Below are 17,975 nucleotides of genomic sequence, written 5' to 3'. Positions count from 1 at the left end.
GGTGGCCTGCTACGGGGCTAGTGCGGAGGGCTCTTCTGCCCCCCTCTGCTTGAGTTTGATTGATACAGACACACACATTCAGGGAGGAGGCAGGGGAGAGGGCTGGGCAGGGGCACGGCTCTGTCCAGGCAGCAGGAGGAAGCCCGGGGGACCCCGGTCCCATGAACTCAGCACGCGAAGGGACAGGAGAAACACCTGGGCCCGGCCCTTGGGGATCACTCTGTTTCCCTGGCGGCGGGCCATGGCCGGCGGGGTGGCGGAGGAAGCAAACGCGCGCAGCTCCTACCTTTCAGCTTCTCGGCCAAGAGCGCGGCCTCGTGCTCTGAGTAGTGCATGATGGGCGGCGGCGAGGGCGGCCGCAGCCGGTCCTCCTCCAGCTTGCGCCGGTGCCGCTCCTCGCGGGCGCGCATCCTCTGCTTGCACTCCCACTCGTAGAAGTCGTCCCGGGCCTGGGCGAAGTCCACGTGCAGCCGGCCTGAGTCCTTTTTGTCCGTGCTAGACCCTAAGCGCATCCGGTAACCTGAAACCAGTGGGAAGGCGGGTCACATCACACTGTCACAACACTGTCACGCACGACTGTCACAGTCGGGGCCAGGCCCTCAAGGCGCGCCAGGGGAGCTCTCACTGATTTCTTCTTCCCTTACAAAAGACACCCTTCCCACAGGAGGTGGGAAGCTGTTACCCTCCGAGGCCATCCGGAAGCGGAAGCGCGGCCCAAGGAACGCCTATTATAGATGTGGGGATAAACGCTCCAGTGGGAGGGGTCTTCAAGCCAATGTTGCCAAGAGGATGATCTCAAGAACCAGGGCACTTATCCTAACTCCTTCTTCCTTCTGGCTTCCAGGAAGATCAGAAAAATATTGGGCATGTAGCTTTTTCCCCCCTCCGTTTTTTATGGCCTCAATTTTATATTTTCAATTTACTGTAACTCTGTTGCAATAAGCCCTCTTACTTTTATTTGTTAGAAAGAGGTGGAGTGCGAGTTCATAAATATTATCTATGATATTTAAAAAGATCTACAAAGTAAATTCCGTGACACCTCACTCACAGGCTATTGCTTCATTCTCCTAGAAAACGCTGCTTGCTCCATTCTCTCTCGGCAGCTGCAAAAGCCACAATTACCAAGGCAATTTTGCAATACTGTTTTATTTCCACTTATCCTCTGGGGCACACAGGAGAATATTTTACCTTCAATCAAGAGGCCTCACCGCGGCCTTCCTTACAGCCCCTCCAGCACCTCATCTGGCACGCAGCACTGCGCAAATTGTCCAATGCAATCTTTGAAGGCCACAGGAGCCCGTGTGAGAGCCCAGAGCTAGACCAAAAAAACGGGCCTGGAAGTCCTTGGGGGATTTACTGTGAGCTACACAACTTATAAAGATTATAAGCAGAAACTTGATCTGAGAAATCAACACAAACAGAACTGAAACCAGGCCGCCAGACTAACTTCAAGGGAAGGAGGTTTGGCTTTGAGGTTGCTCTTCAGTTTGGGGTACTCAGATTTTTAAAAACATAAATTCAGGTCCCAGCAGGATCCCTGCTGTCAGGGGCTGCCAGAAGAGAGAGCAAAATAAGCACTTTTGCTGTGCAGGGACTTTGCAAATGAGACACCACTGTGAAATGCTAGGCTGCACTGCACTGATGCTCGGGACCTTGTGGTAGATTTCAATGGATTATTTTAGCATTTGGGGTTGAAACTCAGCTGAAAAATCCCAGGAGAGGCTGGCTCCTCCCCAGTAGGGTACTTCACACCTTTGAAAAGTTACAAATGTGAAACAGATCTCAAGTCTGATTCCTGTTATGACCTTCTCACTCCCAGGTTTAAAAGGTATTGTCTCTCTAAAACTGGGAAGACATAACAATACCTATCAAAAACGCAAACATCTCAAGAGGGAGGGGATTTGGGGATGTAGGCACACGTATAGCTGATTCACTTTGTGATACAGCAGAAACTAGCACACCATTGTAAAGCAATTATACCCCAATAAAGATGTTAGAAAATAAATTTTGAAAGAAGTGTTCACAAGCAAAAAGAAAAAAAAAAGCAAACATCTGATCACAGAGGAGCAGAATTAATGCTAGAGCAGAGTATATTTTTGTTGTGGGCTGTGGAAATTTAACAAATCAGCAGGCCGTGGTGATATATACATAACAGCTGAGCAGGCAGAATGGCCTGGCCAGCTGTCCCAACTGGCCAAGCAACTTTCCCCTGGTCATGTCCAGAGCATCACTTTTCAGACATTTCTGGTTCCAAAAATCACCCTCTCTTTCATCACAACACCATCATTAAGGCCTTAAAAGAGCCCGTGATGAGGCTGAGTCTAAAATTAGCTTGGCCCTCAAATGTGATTGTGGTCCTAAAATTAGGCCATCCAGCTGGGCTAGGGCTTGCGGGAGCTCTTACGTAAGAGCGGCAGCCTGCCTTCCTTCCTGCCCCTCCCAGTCAGCCTTTCAGATCTTCCCAGGACCATGCTGCAACCTTGCCGGGGCAGCCCAGGCAGAGCTGGGAGACCCCTGTGTACTCAGGCAGGTCGGCTGGAGGTGAGGCCTTTGCTGTGGGATGCCAAGGGGTAGTCAGGCAGGGGCCCGGGTCAGAGCTTGAAAAAAATACAGCATCAAGGCATAAATCTGAAACTTTCATGTGCCTAAATATGGAACTGTTCATCTTTTGGCAATGTACTATGAGTTTTCTGATTGGGCCTAAACATTATGTTATGTCAGTGTTGAAAAACACCTTTGATTTACTGTAGCCCTTTCATTTAATCAGGTGGGGGTAAAGTCATAGTTGTATTGGTGGAGCTGTGATTAGAACCCAAATTCCCAGGGCAGGATTCCTTCTCTATCATCATCAGGATATCTGTGTTAAAAACAACCACTTACTGAATGGTTCCCATGTGGCACGTGCCCTGCTAGGCACTTAATATCCCTTATTTTGATTCATTTCGCATAACAATCCGATGAGGTAGCACTATTACTATCTCGATTTTGCAGAAGAGAAAAGAGAGGCTCAGAGAGAGGTTATCTTGCCGGAGACATGTGAAAGCCAGTGCCACACACTCAACAGAATCCCCAGTTGTCTAATAGATTACTCTGATGCTGTCGTTCAAGACTTTGTGAGAGAGCTGAGTGTTGTATTTTTATTTGATGTTTTATCGTCCACCTCCATTCTGGAATACTTTCAGGCTTTCTTTTCCACTGTCAGGTTTTATTGGAATAAGGGTTTTAAAGTTCTCTAGGTCACTATCTAGCTCAGGAAAGTCTCTTCAGTGTTGAAATAACCCCAGGGCTTCTGGGGTTTGCAAGACAATTTTATGGTCATGGGGCTGACTGCAGAGTTAGGTAAACCTGGTAGTAATGTTCAGATTTTTTTTCCCCTCTTCTTTTCCCACTTTTCCCCACTAGCTTTGCCTCTGGAAGAGGGAAGTGATGTGCAGAGTGACAGACTGAAATATGCAGATGGAGACAGAGAGGGAATGGCAGTGAGTTAAATCTAAAAAGACATCCTTCCAAAGCTACATTTCAATACCAGCTCTGCGATGCTTAGATTTGGCAAAGGCCTTGCTGACAGGCTCCATACATTTGCTCCAACACCCATAGGGTGGAAGGCAGCAGGAGGCTTAATTTCAACCTCTGTAAAAATGTCCCTGATAAATGGCACCAGACAAGCAGGGATGGTGGGGTGGGCTTAGCCAGGCTAAATGCACTAGCAACGGGGCGGTTTCCTGGGCCTCCTCCTCAGGCCTGGGGACCACTGTCTGCAAGGCACTCATCTGGCGCCCTGGTGTCTAGAAAGTGAACCACTTCTGAAAAACTGAAATTATGCTGAGAGAGGACTTTATTCTCCCAGAGAATTACATCCAATAATAATAATGGTCCTCAGTATTCATAATATTGCTTCTCATCTAAGAAGCACTTGCGAACATTGATTAGAAACTCGACGGAATTCCTAAAGCCTGGATGGTGGGACACCATGTCTGCAGCAGGGACATACGTGCGTTCACAGACTTAACAGGGAGCTTCTGGCAGCCTAAGGGCAGAATTCCTCCTTCTCCAGCCCCAAACTGTGAGGACTTTTATTATGCATTAAGGCAAAAGGGAATACGCTCATATTAACGTAACAAAACATCCCAAAGCGCCGAGAAAACCCCCTTATGTGATGCAAAGTACCGGAAAGGTAAATGGCTTTATCAACCATGAACTCCTCGGCAAAGCGAATGTGACAAAAATTCTTCTTGCTTTTCCGAATCGCTGTGATGTCGCCGCACTGCTCGAAGACTTCTTGGATGATTTCCTCAGTGGCGTTTTCTGGTAATCCCCCGACAAACACGGTCTTACACCCAGGAGGTCGTTCTCTTGTGGAGGGAGGTGGAAGATCTGAGAATCACAAAAAAACAGAGGGTTTTGCCTTTTAGTTATAGTTGCTGTTTTGTTTGTTTGTTTGTTTGTTTTCTGGTTCACCTGGTGACAGTCAAACTCACAGACTACCTTTCTCCATTCTGAGTAATGATGGATTTCTAGAGTGATCTACACAGATGGCAGGCTGTCCTGGCTTTCAGTGCCTGTCCCCTCCTCCTCCCCACCTTTCTCTACTTTCTGTGTTCATTTCTACACAGAGTGGCTATGCTCGTCCGCGAACAGAGATCAAGCAAATGTTACCATCATTTCATTTCTCCTTCATAATACAGAGGCCCGGAAAATCGGAAAAAAAAAAAAAAAAACTTCATGAAGTACAGAGCATGATGAACTGAAAACATGACGAAAAATCGAGGGTTGGGCTTCCCTGGTTGCGCAGTGGTTGAGAGTCCGCCTGCCGATGCGGGGGACACGGGTTCGTGCCCCGGTCTGGGAAGATCCCACATGCCGCGGAGCGGCTGGGCCCGTGAGCCATGGCCTCTGAGCCTGCGCGTCCGGAGCCTGTGCTCCGCAATGGGAGAGGCCGCAACAGTGAGAGGCCCGCGTACAGCAAAAAAAACAAACCGATGGTTGTTGTCTGCCTTGTCTGGTTGCAGGATAATGGAGCAGTAAGGCAGAACAGGGAGCAGAGCCTGAAAGCAGGCGCAGTACTTACTTGGCTGCGAAACACAAGGCCTGAAACCACCCCCTCCTTTTTTTTTTTTTATTATTCACATTTAAATGAGCAAACTACTAAATCTGAGGGAGACTGCATAAAAAGATAAAAAGCAATCTTCTGAAAAGTCCACTTTAAAAAGGCAACACTGATTTCATATGAATAAAAAAAAATCCCAGCTATTGAAGCCCATGAATTTAGTATCAGAGACTAAGTTAAAAAAAAAAACAACAACAAACTGGCCTATTTATTTCATCAAATGTATGTTTCCTTCAAGCGAATGCAATCTGGTCCAGGAGCTCTGAGATGCAGGCTCCCCGCTCCCCTCCACCACCCAACTGCTAACTGCCAAATTAATTCCGTTTTCCATCTAGCAAAACGCATTTCAGAGTTTCTCTCTCACATTTGTGAAGATGGATGGAAGTGTTCACATATTTCACACTCCAATCTGCAGCAAATGCTAGACTTTGTTGCGTGCAAAAAGGTCCTTAATGCTGGCTGTTCACCCCAATCACTCATGCTCCCTTCGTGGTGTCAATTCAGCTCCTGGATAGACACAGGGACCCACATATTTGTTTTAATCTAGAGACGAAGGGCTTCTGTAGAATGATCCCCACTCTGTGTACCTAGGTGGGAGAACTTTGAGTCACATCTGAAAATGAATGCAATACTATATTAAAAAAGAAAGAAACTTAAATCGATGATCAAATACTTCTCACAGATATCACTTACTTGGGTTTTGGGGGAAAAGAGTACAGCTTTTGCAGTGGATTATTTCTTTGACGACAGCCACTTCTGTTGGCGGGGGTGGGACCAGCCCCAGGCCTGGTATCATTGGGTTAATAGGGGTGATCCCAGTCATCATGTTGAGGCCTGGATCAAAGCCTGGTACACAGATTGAGTCTGTAAAGTACACAAGATATCATTTTGGCTGGAGGATCTTAAACTGGTTTTTACTGTTACTTATGCTGTTTTCCTAAAAAGATGATTTGACTTTATGCTTCCTATGTTTTAGAAATTTCTCCTGGCATAAATAGAGCAACATAGAAAGCTATTTCAAAAAGGTAAAGAGAAAATAAAAGATGAACGTAATGCTACATGGAAAGGAAGTTATATTATTTAAAATATTAACATGGCAGAACAGAACACAGCATATTCAAGGGTAAAGCCACACACCATGAAGCTTTGCTGTTACTGTGAACGTGATTTTCTGTTTCTTAACTTTGATGTAGATGTGACTGCCTTATGACCCAGGATGTGGGAAGAATATCATTTAACACTGAAGTGCCCAGTGAATACAACTGTCAACCAGTTTTATCAAAAGAGGCTTCTTACCCAAGTGACCTCGATTTAAGGAAGTTCAGTTTATATGTGCCTACTTTATAATGATGCATTCAGGTCCAACCTAACCTATTCCCCTCAGGAAGCAAAAAACAAAGCGTGATTATAATTACTAAGGCTGGGTTAGATACACGCGGGCATAATGTTAGCTGTATACATTTCTGAGTTCTATTGGATAACCACACGTTCTTCCTATAATTCAATCAGCAAATAATTGACCACCCTTCTGAAATCTTTATTTGTTGTATAAAAAATACAAATTTACGCCCTGCATAAAAAATGGAAGGGCACAAAAAGGGTGGGTTTTCCAATATAAACACTGAATTTTTTTTTTTTAGTGGGATAAGAAAGCAAGTCATTTCAAAAGTGATATACAGGGATTTTTTAAATTTGTTTTTAATTAGTAAGACCTTTCTAAGAGTAGGGACTGTTCAGATGTATTGAGTTTCTAGAGTAGCTGCAAGGGGATCCCTCTTCTGAGAATTCTTCTGTTTTCAGGTAACATACGCTCATTGGTGGTGTGATACTGTTCGGAGGTAGACAGACAGAAGCACAGATGCCCCCCCAGCAGTAGCCCTGGTGCCCCTCCACTATAGTTCTCAGGGATGAAATTTCTATCTCTTGTTCTCCTTTTCTCCCCATCATTCTAGACCATTCCCATTCTTCCCTCCCACCCCCTGTCCTTTGTGGTTCTCACGTCCAGCCAGCCCGTGCCTTAGGCCCCTGCATGGCCTCACCCTTTGCTTACCTGTGCTGAAAGGTCAGATAAGCCCAGAGGCAGGTGAAGTGACAACTATAGACTTTGTTTACCAAGACTCTCCAGGGGATACAGAGGACCAGCATGGCCTTTTCCTTTCTAGGAAGAAGTTTATTATAGCTTTCCTCCAGCTGCTTTGGGTATTTCCATTCCTCTTCTGGACTCGACAGAATAAGCAGGGCGATCCTGATTTATAAGCTCAAGAGGACTGCTGTCCCATTTATGAGGAAATCCATTTAATCTGACTGCATACCAGCCTTCCTTCAGGAAAATGAGGTGGGGTTTTGGGTTTGTTTCTTGGTTTGGGCCTTTTTTAAGAAACCCTCAGTGTAAATGTCAAATAAGCATTCTCGTTCAAAGCAGTCGCCCTGACATTCGAGGTACTTCTGTAATTATGGTTCTCAGGTTCTTCATCTCTCACACGGGGCTTTTGAGTGCACAATCTCCTGGAGCACTAGCCTCCTAGGACTCCAGGATTCTTCACTGATAATTGTTCAAAACAAAGTGAAGTACAAATGACATAAAAGTTTGGAAGTGACAGAGGCAGGACTCACACTTTGGTTCTTCGTTTGAAATCTTCATCAAGTTTCACAGGTGTTATTCCCATTTCACAGCTAAAGTCATCGAGGCTTAAAGCAGTAAAGTAAAATTTCCATCATCACAAAGCCAACAAATGGCAGAGTCAGAACTAGGGTCCAGGTCTCTGGCTCCGGATATAAAAACATCTCTTTTAACCACTTCGAAGTTTCCACCTAGAATGACCCAACTAGATCACTGACCTAATAACATGCCACTACCACAAATGGACTCTACTCTTTAAAACAAACCAAGATGTAGCCTTCTGATCCCGATGCCAATTCTAAAGGGGAGCTCCAGAACAGCAGAACGGCTTCCAATGTCATCATCACTGAAATAACACACTGGCTTCTCAGGAGGATATATTAGAAATAGAAATATTGGTAATGGGAATACTGGCAGCTGATGCCTTTATTTAATCTCATTCCGTACATGAGATCGGTCTGTTCCTTTCCTGGCCGGGCCCTTACTATTGTTTGCCAACACAGGGTGATTTAAGGCTGAAACCACTCAGGACCGCATGAAAGCTCCGTGAATTACAATAACCAGATGTTTCCCAACATGAGGCGAGCAGCCCAGTTCTTGCGTTCTCTTTTAGTTGTAGCAGACTTGTGTTTTCTTTTTGAAGGCCAAATAAATAAACACATCTTCAGGAATGGAGACAAAAGCTACTACTCTTGAGCAAACTATTTGAATACAGAGCAAGAGTTACTTTGCTTTTTCTGAGACATTAATACAAAGAGACTGTGGGGTTGAATGAAATCTGCATGGTGAGTGTAGTAGCTTGAAAAGAGCTTAGCAAGAAATTAACACTTAAATTATGCTGAACATCAAAGGGTCTGAGATTCAGTATTTGAGAGGAAGAAGTGGGAAGGATTTGACTTTTAAAAAAAAGTATGAACCCATTACTTTTTAACAATATATGAACAGATGAAAATTGTTTTCTCCAAGAGCACAGGAGGATCTCACCAGGCACCTGCCAGCAGCATCTTCCGGCTTCCACAGGGTAGGAGTTTTTGAGTGTGGCTGCCGCTAGGCTACTGTCTGTGTCCCCAGCAGGAGACACAGCCACCCCCAGCCTCTCCAGGAGACTCTCCAAGATCAGCAGAATGCACCCTTTGAAGACCTTCAAGATGGCGGAGGAGTAAGACGTGGAGATCACCGTCCTCCCCACAAATACATCAGAAACACATCTACATGTGGAACAGCTCCTACAGAACACCTACTGAATGCTGGCAGAAGACCTCAGACCTCCCAAAAGGCAAGAAACTGCCCCACGTACCTGGGTAGGGCAAAAGAAAAAAGAGTAAACAGAGACAAAAGGATAGGGACGGGACCTGCACCAGTGGGAGGGAGCTGTGAAGGAGGAAAGGTTTCCACACACTAAGAAGCCCCTTCACGGGCGGAGACTGCGGGTGGCGGAAGGGAAGCTTCAGAGCCACGTTGGAGAGCACAGCAGCAACACGGGTGCGGAGGGCAAAGCGGAGAGATTCCCGCACAGAGGATCAGTGCCGACCGGCACTCACCAGCCCGAGACGCTTGTCTGCTCAACCGCCGGAGATGGCAGGGCTGGCGGGGCTGGGAGCTGAGGGCTTCGGTCAGAGCGCAGGGAGAGGACTGGGGTTGGTGGCCTGAACACAGCCTGAAGGGGGTTAGTGAGCCACAGCTAGCCGGGAAGGAGTCCGGGGAAAGGTCTGGAGCTGCCCAAGAGGTAAGAGACCATTGCTTCGGGGTGCGTGAGGAGAGGGGATCCAGAGCACCGCCTCAACGAGCTCCAGAGACAGGCGTGAGCTGCAGCTATCAGCGCGGACCCCAGAGACGGGCATGAAACGCTAAGGCTGCTGCTGCCGCCACCAAGAGGCCTGTGTGCGAGCACAGGTCACCGTCCACACCTCCCCTCCTGGGATCCTGTGTGACCCAGGGACAACTTCCCCAGGAGAACGCACGGCGAGCCTCAGGCTGGTGCAATGTCACGTTGGCCTCTGCTGCCGCAGGCTCGCCCCACACTCCGTGCCCCTCCCTCCCCCCTGGCCTGAGTGAGCCAGAGTCTCCGAATCAGCAGCTGCTTTAACCTCGTCCTGTCTGAGCGAAGAACAGACGCCCCCAGGCGACCTACACGCAGAGGCGGGGCCAAATCCAAAGCTGAGCCCCTGTGAGCTGGGAGAACAAAGAAGAGAAAGGGAAATCTCTCCCAGCAGCCTCAGGAGCAGCAGATTAAATCTCCACAATCAACTGGATGTACCTGCATCTGTGGATTACCTGAATAGACAACCAATCATCCCAAATTGAGGAGGTGGACTTTGTGTGATTTTGTCTGTATAGCTTTGCTTTTACCATTTGTCCTAGGGTTCTGTCTGATTTTTTTTTTTTTCCAGTATAATTTTTTAGCGCTTGTTATCATTGGTGGATTTGTTTTTTGGTTTGGTTGCTCTCTTCTTTCTTTTTTTCTTCTTTTTATTACTTTTTAATTTTCTTTTATTTTTAATAATTGTTTTTAAATTTTTTATTTTAATAACTTTATTTTATTTTTTTCCTTCTTTCCTTCTCCCTTTTCTTCTGAGCCATGTGGCTGACAGGATCTTTGGTGCCCTGGCTGGGTGTCAGGCCTGTGTCTCTGAGGTGGGAGAGCCGAGTTCAGGACATTGGTCCACCAGAGACCTCCTGGCTCCACATAATATCAAACAGTGAAAGCTCTCCCAGAGCTCTCCAACTCAATGCTAAGACCCAGCTCCACTGAATAACCAGCAAGCTCCAGTGCTGGACACCCCATGCCAAACAACTAGCAAGACAGGAACACAACCCCACCCATTAGCAGAGAGGCTGCCTAAAATCATAATAAGGTCACAGACACCCCAAAATACACCACCAGATATGGCCCTGCCAACCAGAAAGACAAGATTCAACCTCATCCACCAGAACACAGGCACCAGTCCGCTCCACCAGGAAACCCCCACAATGCACTGAACCAACCTTAGCCACTGGGGGCAGACACCAAAAACAACAGGAACTACAAACCTGCAGACTGCGCAAAGGAGACCCCCCCAAACACAGTAAGAGAAGCAAAATGAGAAGACAGAGAAACACACAGCAGATGGAGGAAGGTAAAAACCCACCAAACCAAACAAATGAAGAGGAAATAGGCAGTCTACCTGAAAAAGAATTCAAAGTCATGATAGTAAAGATGATCCAAAATCTTGGAAATAGAATGGAGAAAATACAAGAAAAGTTTAACAAGGACCTAGAAGAACTAAAGAGCAAACAAACAATGATGAACAACACAATAAATGAAATTAAAAATTCTCTAGAAGGAATTCAATAGTAGAATAACTGAGGCAGAAGAATGGATAAGTGACCTGGAAGATAAAAGAGTGGAAATAACTACTGCAGAGTAGAATAAAGAAAAAAGAATGAAGAGAACTGAGGAGTTTCAGAGACCTATGGGACATTAAACGTACCAACGTATGAATTATAGGGGTCCCAGAAGAAGAAGAGGAAAAAAAAGGGACTGAGAAAATATTTGAAGAGAGTATGGTTGAAAACTTCCCTAATATGGGAAAGGAAATAGTCAGTCAACTCCAGGAAGCACAGACAGTCCCATACAGGATAAATCCAAGGAGAAACACATCAAGACAAATAGTAATCAAACTATCAAAAATTAAACACAAAGAAAAAATATTAGAAGCAGCAAGGGAAAAACAACAAATAACACACAAGGGAATCCCCACAAGGTTTACAGCTGATCTTTCAGCAGAAACTCTGCAAGCCGGAAGGGACTGGCAGGACATATTTAAAGTAATGAAAGGGAAAAACCTACAACCAAGATTACTCTACCCAGAAAGGATCTCATTCAGATTTGACAGAGAAATTAAAACCTTTACAGATGAGCAAAAGCTAAGAGAATTCAGCACCACCAAACCAGCTTTAAAAATGCTAAAGAAACTTCTCTAGGCAAGAAACACAAGAGAAGGAAAAGACCTAAAATAACAAACCCAAAACAATTAATAAAATGGTAACAGAACATACATATCATAACTACCTTAAAGGTAAATGGATTAAATGCTCAACCAAAAGACATAGACTGGCTGAATGGATACAAAAACAAGACCTGTATATATGGTGTCCAGAAGAGACCCACTTCAGACCCAGGGACACATACAGACTGAAAGTGAAGGGATGGGAAAAGACATTCCATGCAAATGGAAATGGAAAAAAAGCTGGAGTAGCAATTCTCATATCACACAAAATAGATTTTAAAATAAAGACTATTACAAGAGACAAAGAAGGACACTACATAATGATCAAGGGATCAATCCAAGAAGATATAGCAATTGTAAATATTTATGCACCCAACATAGGAGCACCTCAATACATAAGGCAAATACTAACAGCCATAAAAGGGGAACTCATCAGTAACACAATCATAGTAGGGGACTTTAACACCCCACTTTGACCAATGGACAGATCATCCAAAATGAAAATAGATAAGGAAACACAAGCTTTAAATGATACATTAAACAAGATGGACTTAACTGATATTTATAGGACATTCCATCCAAAAACAAGAGAATACACTTTCTTCTCAAGTGCTCATGGAACATTCTCCAGGATAGATCATATCTTGGGTCACAAATCAAGCCTTGGTAAAGTTAAAAATTTAAGAAAACTGAAATCATATCAAGTATCTTTTCTGACCACAACGCTATGAGACTAGATATCAATTACAGGAAAACATCTGTAAAAAATACAAACACATGGAGGCTAAACAATACACTACCAAATAACCAAGAGATCACTGAAGAAATCAAAGAGGAAATCAAAAACTACCTAGACACAAATGAGAATGAAAATACGATGACCGAAAACCTATAGGATGCAGCAAAAGCAGTTCTAAGAGGGAAGTTTATAGCAATACAATCCTACCTCAAGAAAGAAGAAACATCTCAAATAAACAACCTAACCTTAAACCTAAAGGAATTAGAGGAATAAAAAAAAACCAAAATTAGCAGAAGGAAAGAACATAAACATCAGATCAGAAATAAATGAAAAAGAAATGAAGAAAACAATAGCAAAGATCAATAAAACTAAAAGCTGGTTCTTTGAGAAGATAAACAAAATTGATAAACCATTAGCCAGACTCATCAAGAAAAAAAGGGAGAAGACTGAAATCAATAGAATTAGAAATGAAAAAGGAGAAGCAACAACTGACACTGCAGAAATACAAAGGATCGTGAGAGATTACTACAAGCAACTATATGCCAATAAAATAGACAACCTGGAAGAAATTAACAAATTCTTAGAAAAGCACAACCTTCCGAGACTGAACCAGCAAGAAATAGAAAATATAAACAGACCAACCACAAGCAATGAAATTGAGACTCTGCTTAAAAATCTTCCAACAAACAAAAGCCCAGAACTAGACGGCTTCAAAGGTGAATTCTATCAAACATTCAGAGAAGAGCTAACACCTATCCTTCTCAAACTCTTCCAAAATATAGCAGAGGGAAGAACACTCCCAACCTCTTTCTACGAGGCCACCATCATCCTAATACCAAAACCAAAGATGTCACAAAGAAAGAAAACTACAGGCCAACCAATATCACTGATGAACACAGATGCAAAAATCCTCCACAAAATACTAGCAAACAGAATCCAACGGCATATTAAAAGGATCATACAACATGATCAAGTGGGGTTTATCCCAGGAATGCAAGGATTCTTCAATGTAAGCAAATCAATCAATGTGATGCACCATATTAACAAACTGAAGGAGAAAAACCATATGATCTCAATAGATGCAGAAAAAGCTTTCGAGAAAATTCAACACCCATTTATGATAAAAACCCTCCAGAAAGTAGGCATAGAGGGAACTTACCTCAACATAATAAAGGCCATATATGACAAACCCACAGCCACCATCGTTCTCAATGGTGAAAAACTGAAACTATTTCCTCTAAGATCAGGAACAAGACAAGGTTGCCCACTCTTACCACTTTTATTCAACAGAGTTTTGGAAGTTTTAGCCACAGCAATCAGAGAAGAAAAAGAAATGAAAAGAATCCAAATTGGAAAAGAAGAAGTAAAGCTGTCACTGTTTGCAGATGACATGACACTATACATAGAGAATCCTAAAGAAGCTACCAGAAAACTGCTAGAGCTAATCAATGAATTTGGTAAAGTAGCAGGATACAAAATTAATGCACAGAAATCTCTGGCAGTCCTATACACTAATGATGAAAAATCTGAAATAGAAATTAAGGAAACGCTCCCATTTACCATTGCAACAAAACGAATAAAATACCTAGGAATAAACCTACCTAAGGAGACAGAAGACCTCTATGCAGAAAACTATAAGACACTGATGAAAGAAATTATAGATGATACAAACAGATGGAGAGATATAACAGGTTCTTGGATTGGAAGAATCAACATTGTGAAAACGACTATACTACTCAAAGGTATCTACAGTTTCAGTCCAATCCCTATCAAACTACCACTGGCATTTGTCACAGAACTAGAACAAAAAATTTCACAATTTGTATGGAAACATAAAAGACCCCAAAAAGCCAAAGCAGTCTTTAGGAAGAGAAATGGAGCTGGAGGAATCAGGCTCCCGGACTTCAGACTATACTACAAAGCTGCAGTAATCAAGACAGTATGGTACTGGCACAAAAACAGAAATATAGATAAAGGGAACAGGATAGAAAGCCCAGAGATAAACCCACGCAAATATGGTCACCTTATTTTTTGATAAAGGAGGCAAGAATATACAATGGAGAAAAGACAGCCTCTTCAATAAGTGGTGCTGGGAAAACTGGACAGCTACATGTAAAAGAATGAAATTAGAACACTCCCTAACCACATACAGAAAAATAAACTCACAATGGATTAGAGACCTAAATGTAAGCCTGGACACTGAAAACTCTTAGAGGAAAACACAGGCAGAACACTCTTTGACATAAATCACAGCGAGATCTGTTTTGATCTACCTCCTAGAGAAACGGAAATAAAAACAACAATAAACAAATGGGACATAATGAAACTTAAAACGTTTTGCACAGTGAAGGAAACTACAAACAAGATGAAAAGACAACCCTCAGAATGGGAGAAAATATTTGCAAACGAATCAATGGACAAAGGATTAATCCCCCAAATATATAAACAGCTCATGCAGCTCAATATTAAAAAAACACACAGCCCACTCCAAAAATGGGCAGAAGACCTAAATAGACATTTCTCCAAAGCAGACACACAGATGGCCAAGAAGCACATGAAAAGCTGCTCAGCATCACTAATTATTAGAGAAATGTAAATCAAAACTACAATGAGGTATCACCTCACACCAGTTAGAATGGGCATCATCAGAAAATCTACAAACAAGAGATGCTGGAGAGGGTGTGCAGAAAAGGGAACCCTCTTGCACTATTGGTGGGAATGTAAATTGATACAGCCACTATGGAGAACAGTATGGAGGTTCCTTAAAAAACTAAAAATAAAAGTACCATACGACCCAGCAATCTCACTACTGGGCACATACACTGAGAAAACCATAATTCAAAAAGAGTTAAGTACCACAGTGTTCATTGCAGCTCTATTTACAGGCGCCAGGACATGGAAGCAACCTAAGTGTCCATCAGCAGATGAATGGATAAAGAAGATGTGGCACATATATACAATGGAATATTACTCAGCCATAAAAAGAAACGAAATTGAGTTATTTGTAGTGAGGTGGATGGACCTAGAGTCTGTCATACAGAGTGAAGTCAGAAAGAGAAAAACAAATACTGTATGCTAACACATATATATGGAATCTAAAAAAAAAAAAGATTCTGAAGAACCTAGGGGCAGGACAGGAATAAAGACACAGACATAGAGACTGAAACTAAAAAGACACAGACATAGAGACTGAAACTGAGGACATGGGGAGGGGAAAGAGTAAGCTGGAACGAAGTGAGAGAGTGGCATGGATATATATACACTACCAAATGTAAAATAGATGGCTAGTGGGAAGCAGCCACATAGCACAGGGAGATCAGCTCTGTGCTTTGTGATCACCTAGAGGGGTGGCATAGGGAGGGTGGGAGGGAGACGCAAGAGGGAGGGGACATGGGGATATATGTATACGTACAGCTGATTCACTCTGTATAAAGCAGAAACTAACACACCATTGTAAAGCAATTATACTCCAATAAAGATGTTTAAAAAAATAAAAGGAGCACAGGAGCCTATTATGGACTAACGCATTAAAGCAAAGGCACAAGTTTTGAAAGTCTGAGACACGTGCACAGCAAGACAAAGGTGAGGAGAGAATGCCCATTCTCAGAGTCAGTTCCTTGTCTTGCTTAGAAAAGCTGCCCCCGTGAACTTGAGAGACGGAGAGCTCCAATTCCACTCAGGGAAAAGAGGGAGGAGGTGGAAACTGCAGGAAGAAAGAATCCAATTAAGCATATAGTAGAACTTTCTTCTCGAAACTGCACTTAAACAAGAAGAAGTGTTACTTATTGCCAAGACTGCGGCCCTGTCCAGCTCCTCTTTGTATGGCTGGCTGCAAGCACAGAAGCAGGGCTCTGGGATCCCCTTCCTCCTACCTGAGGGTCAGGTGGGACCTCAAGTCCAGGGAGATGCCATGCACGTAGGGGTCCCGGACCCAGGACTTGCACAGGCAGAGGCAAGCTGGAGGGGCTATGACAAATATGCAGTAGCTCCTCTCCTGTCTTCAGAAGAATTATTGATTCAAAATATGATCTGTCAGGGGCTTCCCTGGTGGCACAGTGGTTGAGAATCTGCCTGCCAATGCAGGGGACACGGGTTCGAGTCCTGGTCTGGGAAGATCCCACATGCCGCGGAGCAACTAGGACCGTGAGCCACAACTGCTGAGCTTGCGTGTCTGGAGCCTGTGCTCCGCAATGAGAGGCCGTGATAGTGAGAGGCCGTGCACCGCGATGAAGAGTGGCCCCCGCTTGCCACAAGTAGAGAAAGCCCTCGCACAGAAACGAAGACCCAACACAGCCAAAAATAAAATTAAAAAAATATATATGATCTGTCGTCCCTCGACAGAGAAACCACGTGATACTTGAGGACACTCTGTTTCCTGGGAGTTTAGGAAGGGGAGGCTTTTTCACAATGGTTTCCCGTTGCAATTGACAAGCCCTGCCCTTCTATAAGATTGGTTAAGTTCATGGACTATGAAAGTAACTCTTTTTCCATTCCGTGTCCTCCTTTTCTTTCATATTCTTAAAAAACCATTTCATGATCAACGAAGGAAAGTAGTTTCTAAAAAGGTGATCTTGAAGTAAAAGGATGTGGGCACACCTGGGGGACCACAAGGCTGGCTGGTTCCTTAAGCTCTCTGGGCTTCAGTGTGTTCATCAGGTAAAGGTGAACATGAATACCAGACACGCTACATCCACAAAACGAGAGCATCAGAGAGGACAATCTTCAGGGCAGCCGTCTATCGCGTCCAAGTCCGCAACCTGTGGTCAGGACCCTGGGTCTCCCACACACTGGCTGTGTGACCTCAGGAAATTTAACTAACCTTGCTAAGTCTCGTTTATAATATCTGTAAAATGGGGATAATCATATTTAAGTCTGAATGTTCTTGGGTGGATTAAATAGGATTAAATAAAAACCTGAAGTGTTTAACAGAATGTCCAACACATGGTTAAGTATGCAACTAATGGTAACAATTACATACAACATTAATACGTATTTTTACATCTATTTAATGTAACCTTATATAAGTATGTTATCAACATTGTATACACATCAGAGATCATCACGGTGATGTATTTCATTTGACAAACAGTTGAGCGCCTACTAGGTGCTGGATGTTTTGCTAGGTACTTGGCCTGCAAAGACAAAGATATGAGTCCTCTCTTCGTGGAAGCAGCAGTCTAGTGGCAGAAACAACTAAACAGAAAATGACAATCACTACAGTGTGATGACAGTTGTGGAACATTTAAATACGATGTGCTATGGAAACACAGAGAAGCGGAGCATCAGAACCAGGCTGGGATAGGGGGTGTCCTGGGTTAAATTGTGTCCCCTGAACGGGTATGTTGAAGTCCTAACTCCCCTGGTACCTGGGAATGTGACTTTATTTAGAAACGGGGTCTTTGAGGATGTAATCAAGTTGAGGTCATACTTGGTTGGGGGGCCCCATCTAATAGGACTGGTGTCCTAATAAGAAAAAGAGAAGGGACACAGACAGACACACAGAGAGGACGCGGGTAGTGA

General features: G+C 43.8%; 1 protein-coding gene across 7 annotated transcripts in view; it reads right to left on the bottom strand.

Annotated features, from left to right (window-relative positions):
* The window catches only part of ENOX1 (ecto-NOX disulfide-thiol exchanger 1), a 604,918-nt gene that overhangs the window by 150,800 nt on the left and 436,143 nt on the right, over nt 1-17,975 (bottom strand). For all 7 annotated transcript variants that reach the window (XM_030882173.2, XM_030882177.2, XM_030882178.2 and 4 more), the window contains 3 exons: nt 5,801-5,971; nt 4,168-4,374; nt 287-520 (listed from right to left, as the gene is read on the bottom strand). In XM_030882173.2, the coding sequence (XP_030738033.1) occupies nt 287-520; nt 4,168-4,374; nt 5,801-5,971 (612 nt within the window). The remainder of the gene's footprint in view (nt 1-286; nt 521-4,167; nt 4,375-5,800; nt 5,972-17,975) is intronic.

This window comes from Globicephala melas, chromosome 18, assembly GCF_963455315.2.
Source record: "Globicephala melas chromosome 18, mGloMel1.2, whole genome shotgun sequence".
NCBI classification, from domain to species: Eukaryota; Metazoa; Chordata; class Mammalia; order Artiodactyla; family Delphinidae; genus Globicephala; species Globicephala melas.
The sequence above is the reverse complement of the archived record's forward strand: the minus strand, read 5'-3'. Positions and strand labels throughout refer to the sequence as shown.